Below are 22,854 nucleotides of genomic sequence, written 5' to 3'. Positions count from 1 at the left end.
GCCTCTGGAACATCTGCCTTCCCTCCTTGGCAGGGGTGGGGGTGCCTTCCTCACCTCTGTGTCCCTGCCACACTGCCTGGGGCCCAACGGTATGCACTAAATTCTCACTGCATTGTGCTGATGTGATGTGCATGTCATAAGCCACCTTTCTTTGGGTGACCTGTCCCCCAGGCCCCTAACTTGCATTATCAGTAATAGTAGTACACACTGCCCCACTGGCTTGTCCCCAGTCATCTGCAAGAACCCCTGCACTCTGGCAGACCCAGGGCAGCCACTCTCATTAGCTAGGGTTCACTTGTCCCCATCTGCCTCCTTGAGGAGAGAGGGCTTTACGCTTGTGTGTCAATGGAGGCTTTGCCAGTGGTGTTGTCAGCACCCGTAGAAATGAGTGCACACGGTCCAGGGTCCAGGCGTGGTTCTGGGTTTCACCTCACTGATCTGATAAGAAGAAGCCTCAGGCTGGGCGCGGTGGCTCACGCCTGTAATCCCAGCTCCTACAGGAACTGCTCTGCTATGATCAAGGTGGGTTCCTCAAAGGTGGTCTTTGCGATGAGATGGCAACGGAAGTTCTAGATTCATGAGAGACAAGTTCTAGATACAAGCATGCAGTCCAACAACGTGTGCCAGATCTCCAGCCTCTGGCATCCCACGTTTCTGCTCCTGTGGCTGCCAGAGGTGCATAAGCTGGTGGTTTACTTGGACCTCTGCCACATCTTCTTTTCTTTTCTTTCTTTCTTTTTTTTTTTGAGACAGAGTCTCGCTCTGTTGCCCAGGCTGGAGTACAATGGCACGATCTCGGCTCACTGCAACCTCTGCCTCCTGGGTTCAAGCAATTCTCCTGCCTCAGCCTCCTGAGTAGCTGAGATTACAGGTGCGCCCCACCACGCCAGGCTAATTTTTGTATTTTTTAGTAGAGATGGGGTTTCTCCATGTTGGTCATGCTGGTCTTGAACTCCTGACTTCGTGATCCGCCCACCTCGGCTTCCCAAAGTGCTGGGATTACAGGCGTGAGACACTGTGCCCGGCCTCTTTTTTTCTTTTCTTTTTTTTTTTTTTTTTTTTTGAGACAGAGTTTTGCTCTTGTCGCCAAGACTCGAGTGCAATGGCTCGATCTCGGCTCACCGCAACCTCACCTCCTGGGTTCAAATGATACTCTTGCTTCAGCCTTCCATGTAGCTGGGATTATAGGCATGTGCCACCACGCCTGGCTAATTTTGTATTTTTAGTAGAGATGGGGTTTCACCATGTTGGCGAGGCTGGTCTCGAACTCCTGACCTCAGGTGATCCACCCGCCTCAGCCTTCCAAAGTGCTAGGATTACAGGTGTGAACCACCGTGCCTGGCCCACTGTCTCTTTTTTTACTTCCCACTCACTCTTCAGGCCCTGGGTTTCTGACCCCACTTTTTGCTGAACCAGCCAGTCACAGGCCAGCTCCTCCCTGGGGAAGGACAAGGTGGCACTCACTGTGGCATTGGCTCTATGACCACACCCTCCTTCCCTCCCGGCCTCTGAGACACCCCATGTTCTTTTTATTCTTTTCCTTTATATATATATATTTTTTTTTGAAAAATTATTTTGTAGAGACAGGGTCATGCTGTGTTACCCAGGCTGGTCTTGAACTCCTGACCTCAAGGGATCCTCCCACTTCTGCCTCCTCCCAAAGTGTTGGGGTTACAGGCATAAGCCACCGCGCTGAACTTCTGATGGTTCCCCCGAAGTGCTCTTCATTGTCCTCTGGATTCCTTAGATTTCGGCATCCTCAAGGTTCCCCTCCCTTTCCTCTTTTTTTTTTTTCTGAGAAGGAGTTTTGCTCTGTCACTCAGGCTGGAGTGCAGTGGCACAATCTGGGCTCACTGCAACCTCTGCCTCCCAGGTTCAAGTGATTCTCCTGCCTCAGCTTCCTGAGTAGCTGGGGTTACAGGCACGCGCCACCACGCCCAGCTAATTTTTGTATTTTTAGTAGAGACGGGGTTTTACCATGTTGGCCAGGCTGGTCTCGAACTCCTGACCTCAAGTGATCCAGCCGCCTCAGACTCTCAAGGTGCTGGGATTACAGATGTGAGCCACCGCACCTGGCCCCTCGCCCTCTTTCTCCATCCTGGTCCTGAGTGACTTCACCTGTTCCATGGACAGTTCAGAGCTCCAGGCCTCAGTACAGTTCCTAGTCTTGCCACTTAGGGCTCTTAAGGTCTGATTTCATTGGATGTAACTGAGGCAATAACAATTCTTATCTTTGCAGATCTGTGCTGAGGATTAGGGAAATCGGTGCGTGTAAGTGCCAGCACACAGGAAGAGCTTAATAAGTGTTAACTCTTCCCGTCGGCTGGTGAGAGCCTCAAGTGGATACTGCAGTGGCTTGGCACTGATCTGCGGATCTCAGCCCGCCTGTCTAGTTCCCACAAAGCAGCCAGGTTGTTTCCCAGATGCAAGTCTGATCATAGCATGCATTTTCCATTGCTAGAAGGATCAGGGCTGGATTCCTGCCAGGCCCTGTGTGGTCAACCCCCGCCTTCTTCACCAGTTTCATCTTGGGCCTCTCTTTCCTGAATCCCCTGGGTTCCGGTCCTTTGAGCTTCTGCACTTGGCCATACCATGCCTTCTGCCTGGACCTCTGCTGCCCTGCATCCTCACCTGGGGACTCCCTAAGACCTCAAAGAGACTTGAATTCTCATTGCAAACAAGTCACTTGATCTGCTTATCCCTCCCTCTATCTTGGTTAGCATAAGTCAATTTCAAGGTCTGATTCCTCGGGAACTTTAGCTAATCTTCATTTACAGGTGTGGAAATTGAGGCCCAGAGGTGTTGAGAACCTTGCTGAAGTCTCCCGTCAGGTGGTCGAGTTCAAATCCACGGCTGACTCTAGACCAGTGGTGCAGGTGGAATGGCCTTAAGCACAACTTGCTGGCTACCATTTCCTCCCTGGACAGCCTCAGGCCAGGCAGGTGTGTCTGAGGCCAAGCTGCTCTCCTGTCTGGCCTTGTGTCTCATCCTTCATCTTCCCACCCTGTGCTCCAGTCCGTTGGGTCCCAGCCCCAGCTTCTGCACCGATCACAGGCTTTGTTGGGTTCCCATGGCACCTGCCAAGGCTTCTCCCCTGGCAATGTCTGTGTTTGTCTATCTTCCCCTTTGACCCTGACCTTCATGAGGACAGGAGCTGAGCATTTTATTTTTACATTCCTGCCTCTAGTCCTGGCTTCTACTAGCTGCTCAGTAAATGCTGAGCGACTGACTGCTTGGCTAACACATTGGAAACAACAATGTTGGTTCTTATGGGACATTTGGCAAAAAAGTTTTGTTGGTTTTTGTTCCGGCATCCCACCTCAGCCCCCTGGGCCCAGACCTTTGACCACCAACGCTCTCCAGGACCAGGGGGGCCACAGCCTGTGACTCCCCTGAGGTCCTGCCCTGCGACTGGCGTCCTGGGTTTCCAAAGTCAGCTGTGTCAAACCTGGGGAACACAGTGAGACCCTGTATCTACGAAAAATGAAAAATTAGCCGGGCATGGTGGCATGCACCTGTGGTCTCAGCTACTTGGGAGGCTGAGGTGGGAGGATCGTTTGAGCTCGGGAGTTTAAGGCTACGGGGAGCTAAGATCGCACCACTGCACTCCATCCTGGGTGACACAGCAAGATCTTGTCTCAAGACAAAACAAAACAAAAACAAAAACAAAAAATAGTCTGCTGTGGGCCAATATTCCTATGTGCCCACCCATGTCTGAGAAAGAATGACATTTTATTTATTTTTTGAGATAGGGTTTTGCTCTTGTTGCCAGGCTGGAGGGCAGTGGCATGATCTTGGCTCACCACAACCTCCACCTCCCAGGTTCAAGGGATTCTCCTGCCTCCTGAGCCTCTCTGCCTCCCGAGTAGCTGGGATTACAGGCGTGTGCCACCACGCCCAGCTGATTTTTGTATTTTTAGTAGAGACAGGATTTCATCATGTTAGCCAGGCTAGTCTTGAACTCCTGACCTCAGGTGATCCTTCTGCCTTGGCCTCCCAAAGTACTGGGATTACAGGCATGTGCCACCATGCCCAGCTAATTTTTGTATTTTTAGTACAGACGGGGTTTCTCCATGTTGGTCAGGCTGGTCTCGAACTCCCGATCTCAGGTGATCCGCCCGCCTCAGCCTCCCAAAGTGCTGGGATTACAGGCGTGAGCCACCGCACCCAGCCTCCAATGACATTTTATAATTAGCCACTCCTCACCTCAGGCATCAGGCCTCACATGCCCTCTCTGATTAATCTTCAACAGCCTGACGAGCTAGTCCTTTCTCACCATCTCCAATACCCAGGTGGAGGGACTAAGGCTCACAAAGCCCAACGCACTTGCCCTGCACTCACCACCAACCCACAGGCCCCTTTCAAATGAGACAGGCTTGATCACCCTGACCCAGGTGAAACGGTCCATCTCTCCTGTCTTTCCACAAAATGTTCATTCATTCAACAATTAAATCCATTCACTACTATATATGAGTCACTGTTCTGGGTAAATGAGTGCTCCCCTCTCTGCCTCCAGCCATGATCACCATTAAGAGGCCAATGCCATCATCTGGATGTGAGATCGGGGAGGTTACGGTTAAACCTGTAATATCTGGCCGGGCACAGTGGCTCACACCTGTAATCCCAGCACTTTCAGAGGCCAAGGTGGGCGGATCGCGAGGTCAAGGGACCGAGACTACCCTGATCAACATGGTGAAAGCCCATCTCTACTAAAAATACAAAGATTAGCCGGGCATGGTGGTGCGTGCCTGTAGTCCCAGCTACTCGGGAGGCTGAGGCAGGAAAATCACTTGAACCTGGGAGGCAGAGGTTGCAGCGAGCCAAGATCGCGCCACTGCACTCCAGCCTGGTGACAGAGCGAGACTCTGTCTCAAAACAAACAAACAAACAAACAAACAAACACCCTGCAATATCAATCCAAAAGATCCTGGAATGCCTCTTGCCCTGTGAAACCTGGCAGAGCCCTGAGGTTTGGGTCAGCGCCCCCTGCCATGGGTCTCTGGCCTACAAAGGCACCATGGGTATGTACATGTAGGTGCTAGATGCCACCTCACTGCCCATGCTCCATTGCTGTGGAAGCATTGGGGGCAGGGAGAGGCCTTGTCAGTCTAAGTAAAGATAAGACCCTGAAGAGCAAGTGGATCTAGGGGGGGCTGATCTGAAGGGGAGACCCCTCCAAACGACCTCCCTCTGTCTCTCCCTCCGAAAAATAACATTCCATAGAACAAGAAAGTCAGGAGAGATATGAAGAGGTCACCTGGTATGCCAGATAGAAATGGCACCAATTATATTTATTTGGGTCACAAAATTCTTTAAAAAGCAAATTAGGGCAGTCTGAAAGAGTGGAAAGAACACACATTTCAGAGTAAGACAGACTTGGCTTCCACTGAAAGCTTCTTTCCTTCTTAGCTCAGTGTCTTAGAAACATTACTATGCCTCTCTCCATCTTGGTTTTCTTTTCTTTACTTTTTCTTTTTTTTGAGACCGAGTCTCGTTCTGTCACCCAGGCTGGAGTACAGTAGCGCGATCTTGGCTCACTGCAACCTCTGCCTCCCGGGCTCAAGTAATTCTCCTGCCTCAGCTTCCCGAGTAACTGGGATTACAGGTGCAACGCCACCACTCCCGGCTAATTTTTGTATTTTTAGTAGAGATGGGGTTTCACCATGTTGGTCAGGCTGGTCTTGAACTGACCTCAAGTAGATCCGCCCACCTTAGCCTCCCAAAGTGCTGGGATTACAGGCGTGGGCCACCGTGCCCAGCCCTGCGACAGACTCTTGATTGGTCTCCCTGCCTCAGCCCTGGTTCCATTCCGTTATTCTCAAGCCAGACAGATCCCGTTGAAAGGGAAGTCAGATTCCAGCACTTCTTGGCTCTGAACCCTGCTGTGGTTCCTTTGCACCCACCATCTCCCTCCCAGTTCTGATAAGGGCCTCACCTCTGGCCTCTTTCCCAGCTCCTACTCACCCAGCTTCGAAAGCACTGGCCTTCTCCCTGCGGCTCCTAGACCACGTTGAGCTTAAGGGCTTACCTGGGGGGAGGCCTGAAATGCTCTTCCCTGCAATGTTCTTCTCCTGGTTCTTGTCCTTTTATCAGATAGCCTGACTATTCTGTAATTGCCCACCCCTCTCCTGGTAGATATTACCTTTTAATCCTCACCACAGCCCCAAGGCTGGGTGAGGTTAGGAAACTTGGCAGAGGGCAGCTGTCCCTAAGTGGTGGAACTGGAACTAGGAGCCAGCGGTGGCCCCGGTGGCCCCAGACTCCAAAGCCCCAGGCCCTGGGCTTGGCAGAGCCAGGCACGGAGGGAGGCACTTGGGGGATGGGGCTTCCATAGAGACACGGCCTCTGTCCTCAAATCTAGTGAGAGACAGAGAAGCAAATGGATAAATTACAGTGCCTGGCAAATGGTAGGCGCCAATAAATACGTTTTGTTGTCGAACAGATTATGAGCCTTAAGATGTGCAGACATTTCCGTGGGGCCCAAAGAAGGCACGTGAGTGTGTTAGAGGAAGGCGAGAAAGGGGCTGGGAGAGATTTCCCAGTGAAGGGGGACATTTGAGGTAGACTTTGAAGAAAGGGTAGGAGTTTGCCAAAAGCCATGGGGCCTGGGGAGTAGGAAGAGCATGGAGGGATGAAAAGAAGGCGATCTGAGAAAATGGGTTTGGAGGAGCTCTGAATATTAGTGTTAGAATTCCCTCAGGTACCTCAGGGCCCCAGCCAGAAATCAGCATACAGTACAGGAGGCTGGCCAGGCACCCCGGACAGGCTAAGGGGCTGCCAGCAGGTGAGGGGCCAACCCGGTGCGGCAGCCTCGTTGGACAGCGAGGCTACCTCCTGCCCTCTGACCTTCTGCCAGCATCGGGACCACCCCGGTACCCACAGCTGGACCCGGACACCAGAGTCCTCTAGGGGCGGGACGCGAGTGGCCTCTGCAGGCCCGTCCCTTGGTGAGGTCACACACGGAGGCGGGGCTCAGGATTGGGGGGCGGAATCATGCGCAGGGGGCGGGGCCCGAGAGAGAGCTTGGAGAAGACCGGAAGTCCTTCCGCCTCCGCTCGCCCTCGTGCTCCCTTCAGCCCCTTCGCAGCTCCGTGCGCAAGGTCGTGTCCCGGAAGTGAAGGGGCCATGTTGATGGGTGACCCGGAGACAGGTACCCGGCCAGAGGCGAGTCCTGCGGAGTGGTAGCGCGCGCGGCCTGCGGGTGAGTGAGGGAAGAGATGAGGGCCGGCGGCGGCTGGGCGGCCGGGAGGTTGCAGCGCTTTCTTTCAGGCTGCTGCTTGCGCCTCGCATGCGGCCCGGACCCAGGATACCAGCCTGCAACCGGGGGTCTCTCCCCATCCCGCCCTGGACTTTCCCCTGGGAGGCCCCTCGGCGGCCCCGCCCCGCCCCAACCTTGGAGACTTCCAGTGCCCCGAAGCAGGCCTGCCTTGGCCTCTGGGCCTCCGCACCCCAGCCTGGCCCCCACGGTTGGGGAAGTGCAGACTGGCTGGGGCTCAGCCGCCCAGTTGCCCAGCGACCTTGTAGTTACAGCCCTCTCCGTGACAGCCGCCTTTTACCGCATCAAACACTTCTGTTGATTTTCTGCATCGGGAGGCCCTTAGGGCCGAGGGATCTCTTAAACAGTTGAGGAAAAATTGGCAGGGATGGTGGCTTGCTCAAGCTTGCCCAGGAAGTTAGCAAGGCCGGAGGCTAAGGGCTAGCGGACTTTGGGCCCAAAGTCCAATCTTTTTTTCCAGCCAAATACTTCCCCCACTCGGTGTCGTTTCTTTATTTCTGAAACGGAGGTGATCATTTCTTCCACATAGGGACGTTGTGAATTTCTCAAACTCCGTTTGAGCCCCTTGTATGTGTCAAGCGCTGTGCTGGGAAAGTTCGTGGAGCACCCGGAAGTGCTGTACACATGGTCCGGCTCCAGGAAAGGGTAACTCATTCCCTTGGCAGGCAGAGTTGGGGTCAGGAGTGCAGCCCTCCCCTTGACAGTTGTGGGCCCGCGGGCAAGTTACTTCCCTCTGGGAGATTGTTTCCTCCACTTAAAATGGGGTAATGTTGACCCTAGGGTAGCTGACAGAATGAGTTGTTATGTGAGACATGCTTCGAACATTGCACATTGTATATAGTGCAATATAATGCAATAAGCATTTACCGTTACTAAGAACCCTGACCACCTTCTAGATTCTTAATTTAAATGTGATAATGGGCAACAAAGCACTTTACAGATATGCCTGTGTAAGGGTTTATTGTTACTGAAGGAAGGCAGTGGCAGTTTATACTTAAATGTAATTATTTATTAAGCATTTACAAACCCGGCTAGGTGGTACTAATAATAGCTGCTGTTGATAGAGTGCTTAGTGTGTGCCAAGTGCTGTTCTCAACATGTTCACATACATTAAACTCATTTAGTGCTTATGCCAACCATATGGGCAAAATATGATTCTTTTTTTGAGACGGAGTCTCACTGTCGCCCAGGCTGGAGTGCAAAATATGATTTTTATCCTCACTTCACAGATGAGGAACTGAGACAGGCACAGAGAGGTTAGGAGACTTGCCCACGGTAATGCAGCTGGTAAGTGCTGGTGCCAGGATTCAAGTATGGCTGAGTGCTTGTCTTCAGCCCTCCTAGATCACCCCCTGTGGTGAAGTTCTATTACCGTTCTTTACATGCACAGTTCTCAGAATAATCCTATGTGGTAGGTACTATTGCCATAATATCCTAATCTCCATTTTATAAGTGAGGAAGTTGGTGCTCAGCGGGGGTTCAGTCCTTCGCCCAAAGTCATATGGCAAGTAAGTGGCAGGGCCAGGATTTGAGCCCTGGTGAACCACAACCTGTATGTTTCCAGAATGGGCATCCAGAGGATGGGGTCTCTAGTCCTAGTCTTGCCATTAAGTCATAGGGTGACCTAGGAGGTCTCTGGAACTTGGATTAAAAACCCCTCACATAGTCTCTACAGGTCCTTTTGTTATTCTGATACTAGGCTTGTATGTCTTTCCTTCTGTTTACAGTGTGACACCCAGCCCCTGCCAGTCCCCCATGGCCCCGTGGAGCCGAGAGGCGGTGCTGAGTCTCTATCGGGCTCTGTTGCGCCAGGGCCGACAGCTTCGCTACACTGATCGAGACTTCTACTTTGCCTCCATCCGCCGTGAATTCCGAAAAAATCAGAAGCTAGAGGACCCTGAGGCCCGGGAGAGGCAGCTGGAGAAGGGCCTGGTCTTTCTCAACGGCAAACTGGGGAGGATCATTTAGGATCCTCCAAGGGAAAGAGGACAAAGGTGCCTTCTGTAGACACTCCTGCTCTCTCCCATCCCCACCTTACAGATGCATTAAGAAGCCTCAGGTACGTAGGCCCTCGTTCCTTTGGGTTTCATTATTTTTTGTTGCAAGGGACTGAGAAAAGGATCAAAGTCGTCCTTTTAGTCATTAGAAATCAGTGGAGAGCCAGGTGTGCTGGTGTGCACCTATAGTCCCAGCTCTGCAGGAGGCTGAGGCAGGAGGATGGCTTGAGCCCAGGAGGTTGAGGCTGCAGTGAGCTATGATTGCACCACTGCACTCCAGGCTGGGTGACAGAATGAGACCCTGTCTCTGGGGGGGAAAAAAAAAAAAGGACATTTGAGGTCTGCCTCAAATGAGAAATAGAGGCTTACCAGCAGTGGGGCAGGAATAAGCAAATGCCTGGAAGTGGGAACTGCAATTTTTTTTTTTTTTTTTTTTTTTTAAGAGACAGGGTTGGCCGGGTGCGGTGGCTCACGCCTGTAATCCCAGCACTTTAGGAGGCCGAGGCAGGAGGATCACGAGGTCAGGAGTTCGAGACCAGCCTGGCCAGCGTGGTGAAACCCTGTCTCTACCAAAAATACAAAAAATTAGCTGGGCATGGTGGTGCGTGCCTGAAGTCCCAGCTACTCAGGAGGCTGAGGCAGGAGAATTGCTTGAACCCGGCAGGCGGAGGTTGCAGTGAGCTTGAGATCGCGCCACTGCACTCCAGCCTGGGTGAAAGAGTGACACTCCATCTTCAAAAAAAAAAAAAAAAAGAGATGGGGTCTTGCTGTCGCCCAAGCTGGAGTACAGTGGCATGATCATAGCTCTCTGGAACCTTGAATGCCTGGCCTCAAGCAGTCCTCCCTTCTCAGCCTCCTGAGTAGCGGGGATGCCAGGCATATACCAATGTGCCCAGCTAATTATTTATTTATTTATTTTTTTGTAGAGATGGTCTTGCTATGTTGCCCAGGCTGCTCTCAAACTCTTAGCCTCAAGCGATCCTCCCACCCTTGCCTCCAAAGCATTGGGATTATAGGTGCAAACAGCTCTGCCTGTCCAGAAACTGCACTTTGTAGTCTGGAAACTTAAGTCTGATGTGGCCAGCATGGTACCCCTGTAAGGCAAATAGCCAGAGTTGAGGCTGGGCCCGGTCTGGAAGGATGTTGACTCCAAGTTGAGATTGTAATGTATATCTTATTATGCGGGGACCATCACAGCTCTGTAAACAGAGGAATGACGCAGCCACGTTTGTATCGTAGAGGGAGCATGCCAGTGGCAGTGTGAAGAATAAATTGAGAGATACTAGAGGCAGTGGTTGTAGCCAGATGAGATTGAGGGACCGAGGGGTGGGGGTGGCCACATATAAACACAGTGTGTACAGCAGTGGGACTTGGTGATCAGTTGGCTGAGGCTGGAGGAGGAGAGAGAAAGATGAAGAGTAACTGGGTGTAAGGCCTGCCAGCTGGGTGGAGGGTGCTGCTTTTAACTGGGGGAGGGAAAGTAGGAGGAGGAGCCTTACGTAATGGCTTTTGGTTCTTCTCAGCCACTTAGGATTGGCACACCTGCCTTTGGCAGTACAGGGCTGGGGTGGGGTGATGCCCATGGGAGCCTGTCTGCACAGGGAGGATTGGCTAGAGGATCTGGGAGGGAATTAGGGCGTTCCTTGAAATCTTTGTGTTCCTAATATATTTTGGCTGTGAGTTGGGCTACACGCTGCTATCGCTACCCCCTCAAAAAAACCAAGAAACAAAACACCGTAGGGTTAATACTTGATTCCCACAACAGATACTCACTATGCATCAAAACACTGCACACCCTGGGGATGCAGCAGTGAATGAGCCCAAATGTCCCCCAGAAGCATATGGTCTGGGGGTTAATGGAGTGGAGATGGGAACAAGGTGTGGAGCAAGTACCTAGGACCCCTGTAGATTAGTTCTCCCCACCAGCGTGAACTCGGGGTTCAAATCTTGGCCACATAATTTACTGACACAGTGACCTTGGGTCAGTTACAGAAACTACTCAGTTTCTTCATCCTGTAAATTTGGGATATTACTGATCTGATGGGATTGTTGTTGTGAGGATTGAGGGAATTAATAATAAGTGTAAAATTCCCAGCACATAATACACACTCAATATATGCTACCTAGTCTCGTATGTACTCAAACAAGATAGGTTTATAAAAAGGCTTATGGCTTTTTCAATTAAAATAAGTTGGAACTTTCACTATTCTGTGCTGTCATCCTAGGAAGCCGCAAGGCCTCCATTATTCATCATCCTTCCTATATTAGGGTAATGAGCATTTCTGTTCCCATTTTTGTATCTAGGGAGACAGGTTAAATAACTTGCCTGAAATGTTGGCAGAGCTGAATTTCTCCATCCCTAGTTCTGCCCACCAGGTCTGTGTTCCTTCTTTGTTTTTTATTTTAACTATCTTAACCATTTTAAAGTGTACGGTTCAGTAGTAGTAAGTATATTCACATTGTTGTGTAACAGAGCCCCAGAACTTGTTTCATCTGGCACATCTGAAACTCTGTACCCATTCAACAATGGGGGTTCCTTCATGACAGTCCGGATTGGAGGTGGAGTTCTTACCTGCTAGTAGGCTGTAAGCTTATGTAGCAGAACTTGAGTGGAGAATGTGTCGTGGAGAAGCAGTTTAAACTGAAACAAGTTGAATTGACTTTTCAAGTAAGGTCCGTGTCTGTCTGTTGAGCTTGTGGATGCCGTCTTCTGTTCCAGGTCACCAGGTCTGTGATGTCAGTCGGTCCTTGGACGGTGGGCGGGGGGTGCCTATTGCACTATGGTAGGAAAAGCCTTTTTTTTTTTGAGATGGAGTCTTGCTCTGTCGCCCAGGCTGGAGTGCAGTGGGTGCAATCTTGGCTCACTGCAACCTCTGCCTCCCGGGTTCAAGTGATTCTCCTGCCTCAGCCTCCCGAGTAGCTGGGACTACAGGCGCATGCCACCACACCCAGCTAATTTTTTGTGTTTTTAGTAGAGACGGGGTTTCACTGTGTTAGCCAGGATGGTCTCGATCTCCTGACCTCGTGATCCGCCCACCTTGGCCTCCCAAAGTGTTGGGATTACAGGCGTGAGCCACCGCGCCCAGCTGAAAAGGCTTTAACAAGATTTTGATCTCAGCTGGTGGCTCACGCCTGTAAACCCAGCACTTTGAGAGGCCGAGGTGGGCGGATCACCTGAGGTCAGGAGTTCAAGACCAGCCTGGCCAACATGGTGAAACCCCGTCTCTACTAAAAATACAAAAAATTAGCAGGGCGTGGTGGCACATGCCTGTAATCCCAGCTGCTAGGGAGGCTGAAGCAGGAGAATTACTTGAACCCGGGAGGTGGAGGTTGCAGTGAGCTGGGATTGCCCCACTATACTCCAGCCTGGGTGACAAAGTGATACTCAGTCTCAAAAAAAAAAAAAAAGTTTTGATCTCAAGCCCAAGATGGCATCACTGCGAATTTTCAAGGCCATTTTAGAGCAGTCTCAAAAGGTACATTGTCACTCAGAGGACAGTCTGGGTTGCTGACTGACTTCTGGAAGCTGACCTTTGTCCTGTGGATGGAAATCTTAAAAGACTAGATGATAACTCATTTGTGGAGCACTTTTACAGTTTATAGACCATCCACTGCAATACAGTTTATACTGTTCACATACAGGATTGCAGTGAATGGTTTTTCCTCACTACAACCCTGTGATTTGGTCCCATCAGGGACCATTATCCCCTTTTCATAGCTGAGGTGTTAAGTAACTCATTTGAGGTCACCCAGCTAATAAGTCAGGGCTCAAGGCAAGTTCTGTATCTCAGGATTTCCGACTCTAAAACCCACGCTCTGTTCTGTCATCTGTAGCACCACCTTGCTCTCACCAGTCATCAGAAGGGCACCAAGGACTAAAATGGTCCAGGGAGGCTGCTTCTGCCCGGAGTGAGGAGGTGCCCTTCTGGCCCTGCTGCATCACACTCAAGGATGGGCACATGTGTCCAGTGGCTCTCCCTACTGTAAATATTTCAGTAAAGAGTTAAAACAAGAGACATTGTTATGTGTGGGGAGATGTATAATGTTCTGCCTTTTTCCTGATTGGGTTATTCTGCCTCCACTAAATTTGGTATGTCCCATCTCTGTCTCAGTGGCCACTGGAGGGAGGGTGTCTGGTGCTCTTCCCTGATCCACCTGTAAATACAAACGTTCACTCTTCTCCCTGGCTTTGCTCTGTGCATTTGAGGTAGGAATGCACTTGGTTTGGCCAAATAGTCTCTCATGCCCCTAAACCTGAAGCCCCTATTGACTGTAAATGGTAGAGAAAAGGAAAGTACCCCCAAGGTGTGAACTCTAGTTGGGAAAAAATATTTTTGGGCTTGACAGTGACTCTTAGTTAACTCAATTACTGGAATAATAGAGTCAGAAATATTTCTTTGTTTTTCAGGGAGGTAGAGGCAGGAGCATAAGATGCGGAAGCTAGCAATACCCACTTGTAACACGGTATTAGAAGGAATGTTATTTTACATGGAAGATAATCCTCAGTGATCCTTTATTTTTTCTTTCTTGAGATGGAGTCTTGCTCTGTCGCCCAGGCTGGAGTGCAATGGTGGTTCTCCTGCCTTGGTCTCCCGAGTAGCTGGGATTACAGGTGCACGCCACCATGCCTGGCTAATTTTTTGTATTTTTAGTAGAGATGGGATTTCATTATGTTGGCCAGGCTGGTCTTGAACTTCCGACCTCGTGATCCACCTGCCTTGGCCTTCCAAAGTGCTGGGATTACAGGTGTGAGCCACCGCGCCCGGCCGATCCTGTCTCTTGATGTCCTCCCATTCTGGGACATTAAATGGTATCTGACTTTGTTTTCCCTTATGTCATTCCTGGTGTGAAGGACATGGGATATTATAGAGGAGAGTGGCAGCATGCTGAGTGGTATTCCGATCTGAACCACACTGTCATCCTTTACCCTGCTCAGGCCCAGGGTTCTAACTCCACGGGAATGGGCTTATCTGGGGACCGCTGCTGCTGCAGTCAGGAAGACTCCACTGTAGCCTGAGCACTGCACTGGAGGCCAGCATCTTTGCTGTGGTGCCCAAGTACTTCTTTCAGGTGAACACATTTTTAGTTCCTCTTCCAAGTGGAATCGAGCAGATGGGTGTTTTGTCTTCCAGTTATCTGTCGAGTCTGCAGTATCCTTTGTGTTTTTTATCTCCCGGTATACCAGTCTTACCTAAGCTTTTATAGTCCCCGCTGCGCACTTCTCTCAAGAAACAAAGCGTTTGTCGAATAGGAGGGTCCATGGAGGGACCTTTCTCATATATGGACGTATAGTTCTAGTTCCGTGTGCAGGGTGTTTGGTACATGTTGTTTTGTGTTTTGCTTGCAGAAAGTAGATAGAATAAGGGCCAATTTGATTTGGGTAAGGGTGAGCATGGTACAGTAGAAAAAGCGTCATATAAGGAGTGGGGAGTCCTGAGTTCTGGACATGACTGTGTCATTTTGTTTTCGTTTTTGAGACGGAGTTTCGCTCTTGTTGCCCAGGCTAGAGTGCAATTGTGTGATCTCGGCTCACTGCAACCTCCGCCTTCCGGGTTCAAGGGATTCTCCTGCCTCAGCCTCCTGAGAAGCTGGGATTACAGGCATGCGCCATCACATCCAGCTAATTTTGTATTTTTAGTAGTGACGGGGTTTCTCCATGTTGGCCAGGCTTGTCCTGAACTCCCGATCTCAGGCGATCCACCCGCCTCGGCCTCCCAAAGTGCTGGGATTACAGGCGTGAGCCACCGTGCCTGGCCCATTTTGTTTATTATTTTTATTTGTAAGAGATGGGGTCTCACTCTGTCACCGAGGCTAGAGTGCAGTGGCGCGATCATAGCTCACTGTAGCTCAAACTCCTGGGCTCAAGCAATCCTCCTGCCTCAGCCTCCTAAGTAGATAGGACTACAGCCATGTGCCACCACGTTCAATTAATTTATTTTTATCTTTTACTTTTGGAGATGGGGGTCTTGCCATGTTGCTCAGGTTGGTCTTGAACTTCTGGCCGCAAGCGATCTTCCCACCTCAGCCTCCCGGGTAGCTAGGATTATAGGCATGAGCCACTGTGCCTGGCGATTGTACCATTTCTTTTCTCTGAGACCTGACGCATCACCTCCCTATGTTGAGGACCTCCCTATGTTGAGGACCTCCATGTCAGGTGATGTGATGGCATTAGATGAGCTCCAAGGTCCCATTCAGATCTAACCTTCCACAAAGTAGTGGCCAAAGGATGAAGAAATGACCTGCATTATAACCCTTGTGACGGGGTAGAGACCTGCTTTATAACCCCTGTGAAGGGGTAGAGACCTGCATTGTAACCCCTGTGAAGGGGTAGAGACCTGCTTTATAACCCCTGTGAAGGGGTAGAGAGACCTGCATTTTAACATTGTAAAGGGGTAGAGAGAGGGTTGTTTTGCATGGTGGGGTACTTCATTGTAATACAAAAAAGGATTGACACTGAGCTTAATGCTTTCTTAATCGCACTAGCTTGGGGAAAGTTTTCCTATAATACCCAAGATCAGCCCCTCTTCCTTGCATCCTGATCTATCATGGGACATTGTAGCTCCCTCTGGACCCTAAAGCATGCAGTGCTGGAGGCAAGAGGATTTGGGTTGCTGGAACTCACAGAGTACCCTGTACTTGTTGGGGTTTGGCTTGTTGGGGGAGGGAGGTTCTTGGGGTCCCAGTACTTATGGCCGTGTTCTGTCTTCATTCTCAGATGAGCAATGGCAGGCGCTGGTGAGCGCAAAGGCAAGAAGGATGACAATGGCATTGGCACGGCCATTGACTTTGTGCTCTCCAATGCCCGGCTGGTGCTGGGGGTGGGTGGAGCGGCCATGCTGGGCATCGCCACGCTGGCAGTTAAGCGGGTAAGTGCATGCAGCCAGGGCCAGGGGTGGGATGTAGTGGTATGGTCATAAAATGTAATGTTTTATAGAAAGAAAATGTCGAAGTGTTCTAGTAATAGGAGAAAATGATCGCAATGATGTGAAGTGAAAAAAACAGCTTCAAAAGTATGTATGGAGTGATCCTCATTACATGCATCTAGAAAGAAACATACCAGATATTACAAACAGTTTTCTCTGGGTCATGACATGGATTATCTATGTCTTATATCATTTAGTCTTCCCTGAGATTTTCTGCATGGAGCAAAGTATTCTATAATCTAAAATAAGAACAAAATTACTAAAAGAACTTACCAGGACAGAGCTTCTGGGGAGGAAGTAAATTGGAAGGAAATAGGGAAAGAGGGCAGGTTTATGTCTTGTGTCCTCTCTGCTATTTCAGATGTACGATCGGGCAATCAGTGCCCCTACCAGCCCCACCCGCCTGAGCCATTCAGGGAAAAGGAGCTGGGAAGAACCAAACTGGATGGGCTCCCCCCGACTGCTGAACAGGGACATGAAGACGGGGCTGAGCCGGTCCTTGCAGACCCTTCCCACAGACTCCTCTGCCTTCGACACAGGTGAGAAGGGCTGCTGCCCCTCCTGGGACCTCTCTGGACTTTCAGTACCACTCCTGCACTCAGCAGATGTTTCCTGAGCACATCTGTGCCAGGCACTGTGCCAGCACTTGCCCTCCATGCCAGGCCCTTCTTTCTGGGGCTGAGGCAGCTGTGGACTGAGCAGGCATGGGCAGAGCTCACGTGCCTCTCTCTCTTGCCTTGGCAGATACATTCTGCCCGCCCCGGCCCAAGCCAGTGGCCAGGAAGGGCCAGGTAGACTTGAAGAAGTCACGACTCCGCATGTCCCTGCAGGAGAAACTTCTTACTTACTACCGGAACCGGGCAGCCATCCCTGCTGGAGAGCAGGCTCGGGCCAAGCAAGCTGCCGTGGACATATGTGCCGAGCTCCGGAGCTTCCTGCGGGCCAAGTTGCCTGACATGCCGCTTCGGGACATGTACTTGAGTGGCAGCCTCTATGATGACCTGCAGGTAACAAGGTGGTTCTCATGGTGGGTGGGGTTTGGGTGCTGAGCACAGTAGTGTTGTTGGCACAGATCAGTGTCCCAGGCTTGCCAGAAAGACTGAGGTCTTACAGCTTCCAAATCCTGTGTACCTCAGCAGCATTTGGAGATCCATACTTGTTATTTTATTTTATTTTTTTTTTTGAGACAGAGTCTCGCTCTGTTGCCCAGGCTAGAGTGCGGTGGTGCGATCTTGACTCACTGCGAGCTCTGCCTCCCGGGTTCAAGCGATTCTCCTGCCTCAGCCTTCCGAGTAGCTGGGATTACAGGTGTGTGCCACCACTCTCGGCTACTTTTTTTGTATTTTTAGTAGAGACGGGGTTTTGCCATGCTGGTCAGGCTGGTCTCGAACTCCTGACCTCAGGTGATCCACCTGCCTCGGCCTCCCAAAATGCTGGGATTACAGGCGTGAGCCTGGCCTGTTACTCTTTATTCTTGTGTCTTTAATTCTTTCTCATGTTGTAGTCCTATTTACAACTTTTAGGAAGCTATAAGAGGCCGCCTCCTTCCTATATTCTTGTGCCCATCTCTCCTTTCTAGTTTTCTCACTCTGTGTAGATTGATACGGTGACATGAAAGAATTTTTTTTTTTTTTTTGAGATGGAGTCTTGTTCTGTTGCCCAGGCTGGAGTGCAGTGGCGCGATCTTGGCTCACTGCAAGCTCCGCCTCCTTGGCAGAGGTTGCTTGGGTTCAAGCAATTCTCCTGTCTCAGCCTCCCGAGTAGCTGGGATTACAGGCACACGCCACAATGCCTGGCTAATTTTTTTGTATTTTTAGTAGGGATGGGGTTTCACCGTGTTGGCCAGGCTGGCCTTGAACTCCTGACCTCAAGTGAGCCAGCTGCCTCGGCTTCCCACAGTGCTGGGATTACAGGCGTGGGCCACCGCGCCCGGCCTAGAGTTCCCATTCTTGCTGGGAGGGAGTGTAAGATGGTGGGAACCGTCTTAGAAGAAGCATGTCTTCTGAACAGAGTAAACCCTCAAAACCCTTTAAATTCTGCCCTGACAGGTGGTGACAGCTGACCACATCCAACTCATTGTGCCCCTTGTGCTGGAGCAGAACCTGTGGTCATGTATTCCTGGTGAAGACACCATCATGAATGTCCCTGGCTTCTTCCTGGTGCGTCGTGAGAATCCAGAGTACTTTCCTCGTGGGAGCAGTTACTGGGACCGCTGTGTAGTAGGGGGCTACCTCTCTCCAAAGACAGTCGCAGATACATTTGAGAAGGTAGTGGCTGGCTCCATCAATTGGCCAGCCATAGGGTCCCTCTTGGACTATGTGATCCGCCCGGCCCCACCCCCAGAAGCCCTCACACTGGAGGTGCAGTATGAGCGTGGCAAACATCTCTTCATTGACTTCCTGCCATCAGTGACCCTCGGTGACACAGTCTTGGTGGCCAAACCACACCGGCTAGCCCAGTATGATAACCTGTGGCGGCTGAGCCTGCGTCCCGCGGAGACGGCACGCCTGCGGGCTCTGGACCAGGCTGACTCGGGCTGCCGATCTCTGTGCCTCAAGATCCTCAAGGCCATATGCAAGTCCACCCCGGCTCTGGGCCACCTCACTGCCAGCCAGCTAACCAATGTCATCCTCCACTTGGCCCAGGAGGAGGCTGACTGGTCTCCGGATATGCTGGCCGACCGTTTCCTGCAGGCCCTGAGGGGACTTATCAGCTACTTAGAGGCTGGAGTCCTGCCCAGTGCCCTAAGCCCCAAGGTGAACTTATTTGCAGAGCTCACCCCTGAAGAAATAGACGAATTAGGATACACTCTCTATTGCTCATTGTCTGAGCCAGAGGTGCTGCTGCAGACGTAGGGCAGGTGAAGGCCAAAGCAGGTGTTGGTGGTCAGGCCCTGGATTCTCCGTTAGATACACTTGGCTACGTAGTTGGTGCCTCACAGGGTTCCTGGTGCCTCCTGTCTTGCTGATCATCACCCTGGTCACTTCATGCTGATTCGAATGACATCTCTTCCATCTCCTATTTTGTTACCCAACTCTTCCTATTTTTGTTACCAATCACTGTGCTCCCTGCTCCCCCCTGGCTCCAGGCTAATTTTTCTGGAATGAATTGAGAAGGTGGTGTGCTGGCCTGAGCTGATGGATCACTTGGTGTTTTGCGTTTCGGCCCATGTTTGCTGCCTCTATCTGGTCTGCCTTGCCCGTTTGCCTGTTCCTATTCAGTGTCTTTTCTATCTTTTCCTCTCTTGTTCATGCCTTCTGTTTTGCTCTTGTCCCTGGAGCGTATCTGCCTAATTAAGATGTTGCCTTTTAGTTGAATGCCACTGAAGAGCTGTGATAGCATGTTTCAAAGCTGAACTCTACAGAGCCCAGTGCTGAGACAGTATTTAGGGTTTCTGGGAGTGAGGCTGGTAGAAGAGCTGTCCTTTGACCGCGGTTCCTGGAGTAGAAGTCCATCCTCCCCCCCACCTCCTGACCCATTCATAAATGCTGAGAATGTCTCTCATGGGAACACTGTTAATGACCCACACAGGATAAGCTGAATGCAAAGTTATTTGCAGATTGAATTTCTTGGTGGCTATTAGCAGAAGTGCAGAGTAGGGAACCAGAGCTGGTTAAGGGCCTAGTGAAGGGTTTGTGTGCCCAGTGTCTGCTTGTCATCTGTGGCTGCAGGGGTCAGACAGACAAGGATGGGGGCTGCCGGGGCACCACCTCATCACGAATGCTGGTTTTCACACCTTTTCCTTATTTTATTGCCAATCAGGACAAGGCCTTGAAGGGACACAGCCTTAGCCATCAGTTGAGGATGAGGGAGGTAGACAGTTGACTGAATGTCAGCTGGAAAATCCAGTCACTAGTTGGGGTTTGGTGGCCATGTTTTCTCCCCAGACAGGCCCTGCTTTTCTCGGATGTGGCCTTAGAGCAAGAACAGACCCAACAGCCAGCCCTTCATCCTCCAGTGTCTGCCATAGGAACATGAGAGGGGTATTTGCTGAGTGCTCCGGGCACGGCCAGAGGGCAAGTGAGCATGCACAGACCTCTTCCCCCTGTCCTGTTTCTCACCCAGCACCTGGGGAGATCGGTGCTACCAAGGAAGAGAGCACACAGATAAGACAGAGGGGAGGAGGTGGGCATTTCCTATGTTCCTCCTTGTTTCCCGCTACTGAGATTGCAGTATTTATTGCAATGTGAATGTATCCTGAAGGTGGGGAGGAATGTTTAAGCTACCATGTCTGTGTGTCGTCTTGGTTTGTGTTTTTCCCTGTTTGTAGCAAGACTCTGATGATAATTCTGTTTCTCATTGGCCCATTCAGTATTTTGTTTTCCTCCCGTCAAGTTGTCTTATTTTTTCGATGACTACCTCTCCATCAGTGAGGTTCTGGTGAAGCTCTCTGCAGCTGTCTCATTCCTTCCCAACCATAGTAACGGGAAATGACTCTTTAGCATTGATACCTCAGCATCAATTTAGGGTAGAGATTCCTGCCCCTCTTATGTCACAGATTAGGAAATTGAGAACTAGGGTTAACCTTGACTATATTTAGAGGTCTTTTTGCCTCTTTTCCCCTTAACAAGGATTTCTTATGGTAGTTTCAGTTTCATTTGCATAAAGGTACTGAGAGGGAACAAAAAACATAAAGCTGAGAATCTTGAGAGAGCTTATCTACCCTGTCTGTTGGTCAGACTCAAATGAGAGTTTAAAAAAAAAAATCTGTATGCCTGAGTACCATCCTGGATGAATCTAGAAGGTATGGGGTAGAGCCTTACAGGGTTCAAGTGTACCCATTGGGTATCTATTCGAGGGAAGGGAGAGGAGAGGATTGATAGAGTGTTGCAAAAGTATAGATTATTCATTGAGATAAAGGATTTGGTTTCCCTGCCATGAGTATTAAAAAAATTTAAGTTTTCCCAGGCTTGCGTCTCTGACCAAATTTCACATAAAACATTGGAAGGAGGCCGGGTGCGGTGGCTCATGCTTGTAATCCCAGCACTGGGAGGCTAAGGCGGGTGGATCACTTGAGGTCAGGAGTTCGAGACCAGCCTGGCCAACATGGCGAAACCCCGTCTCTACCAAAAAGACAAAAATAAGCGGGGCATGGTGGCAGGCGCCTATAATCCCAGCTACTCGGGAGGCTGAGGCAGGAGAATCAAACCCGGGAAGTGGAGGTTACAGTGAGCTGAGATCATGCCATTGCACTCCAGCCTGGGTGACAGAGTGAGACCCTGTTTCAAAAAAATAAAAATTGGAAGGAGAGCTTAAAAAGGATAAGATTTTAAAGAGTCCCAAGTTATTTGAGTGTAATTGTCATTTAAGGAAGGCAAATGAGTTTATCATCCTTCTTAAAGAGCATCTCTTTTAACTGTTTGACAAAACCATAACTTTGTCATTTTACAAGCAAGAACCTCTTAAGAAGTCCTCGGAACTAGAAGCAGTGTGAACTCTCAGCCCTGGTCCTGGTGGGATTGCTGGCCATGACTGGGCAAGCCATTCTTTTTGCTGCCATCTTCCTCATCATAAAGTATGGAACATAGGCAGTTGCTATTGAGATTCTTGGATAGAAGAGGACAACATTCTGCACCTGCCCCCTTTTTTAAATCTTTGGGGAAAGATGAGTAACTTTCCCGGCTACTCTGCCTTCCTGTTCAGTAACTCTTAACTTTTGCCTGAAGTAATAGCATCTTCTACTTCTCCATCTAGAGATTTTTGTGTGTGTGCCATCAAGGTTAGCAAACTTTATACTTAGCCTGACACTTAAAAAATGCACTCATTATCTTAAACCTAATAAATTCGAGAGTTTATTTTGGTTCTCCTCTGTTGCCCTTCCTAAAAAATGAGTTCAAGATGACAGTATTTTTCTTTACATGCTTGGTTGTGACTTTTAAAGTTTTATTTAAATAAATGTTGAAGCTCAAGTTTAAAGAAGCGTTGCAGAGGCCCACGGTCTCCTGGGTCTCAGCCAGCTGTCCATATTCCACATTCGCTGACTCTGCTCCCTGCACTCCACTCAAGTTGAGAGTTCAAATAGTCTTGAAGGGGAATCAGCTTCAGGATGGAAGGACCCAGGAGAGGCCCCGAGGGGGCGTTCTGTAAATACAGACGACTGCGAGTGTGCGGAGCTCTCTGCCATGATACTTCCTTGGGACTGACTTGGCTGAGAACGTGTTCTGTCAGAGGATTTGTTAGAACTCGGCCCTTTTGTCTGCAACTCAAGGCCAAGGAGAATGATAGGAGACTTAGGATAGAACTGACCCCTGCACCAGGCTGGGAGGCTGCAGCCCTTTTAGATGCCACATTCCGTAAGTGGCCAGAATACCAGAGAGGTGGGTTCCATGGTCAACTGCACACTAGGTGTTTACCTTACATATGGATCACCTTGTAGTCTTTAAATTCTTGGTCCCTGAGGCCAAGTCCACAACTTGCCTTCTAGTCACTTGCCTGCCCGTCAGTGGTGGTGGATGTGTTAGCTGGTAGATTTGGAATCAGTCACCAGTCTTTCTGTACTGTCTTGGTTAGGTCTATGTAAGTAGGGGCAGATTAGCCCTGAGACCCAGAGACCTGCTATCCTTTTTCTCCTTGAGGGAGGAAATAAAACTGCGGAACACAGTGTCCTTCCATAGCATGGGAAGAAGAAAATAAACATCTCCTTTCCAACAGCTGTGAC

General features: G+C 50.2%; 1 protein-coding gene across 2 annotated transcripts; it reads left to right on the top strand.

Annotated features, from left to right (window-relative positions):
• Positions 1 to 22,848, top strand: MIEF1 (mitochondrial elongation factor 1). Of its 2 annotated transcripts, none has more exons than XM_030815514.1 (6): positions 1 to 89; positions 9,004 to 9,335; positions 15,989 to 16,139; positions 16,558 to 16,735; positions 16,941 to 17,203; positions 18,245 to 22,848. In XM_030815514.1, the coding sequence occupies exons 3-6, from the start codon at positions 15,996 to 15,998 to the stop codon at positions 19,049 to 19,051; spliced, it is 1,392 nt and encodes a 463-aa protein (XP_030671374.1). In that variant the 5' UTR covers positions 1 to 89; positions 9,004 to 9,335; positions 15,989 to 15,995; the 3' UTR covers positions 19,052 to 22,848. The 2 variants fall into 2 exon arrangements, with proteins under 2 accessions (XP_030671374.1, XP_030671373.1); XM_030815513.1 differs by lacking the exon at positions 1 to 89 and adding an exon at positions 6,994 to 7,201.
• Positions 22,849 to 22,854: the final 6 nt, after the last annotated feature.

This window comes from Nomascus leucogenys, chromosome 7b (assembly GCF_006542625.1).
Source record: "Nomascus leucogenys isolate Asia chromosome 7b, Asia_NLE_v1, whole genome shotgun sequence".
Classification (NCBI taxonomy): domain Eukaryota; kingdom Metazoa; phylum Chordata; class Mammalia; order Primates; family Hylobatidae; genus Nomascus; species Nomascus leucogenys.
The sequence above is the reverse complement of the archived record's forward strand: the minus strand, read 5'-3'. Positions and strand labels throughout refer to the sequence as shown.

What these genes read in the sequence shown, in the direction of transcription:
- MIEF1 (XM_030815514.1), top strand. Translation starts at nt 15,996, where the DNA reads ATGGCAGGCGCTGGTGAGCGCAAAGGCAAGAAGGATGACAATGGCATT. An exon ending in CCACGCTGGCAGTTAAGCGG is followed by an intron (nt 16,140 to 16,557) that starts GTAAGTGCATGC and finishes CTGCTATTTCAG; the next exon opens with ATGTACGATCGGGCAATCAG. An exon ending in GCCTCTATGATGACCTGCAG is followed by an intron (nt 17,204 to 18,244) that starts GTAACAAGGTGG and finishes CTGCCCTGACAG; the next exon opens with GTGGTGACAGCTGACCACAT.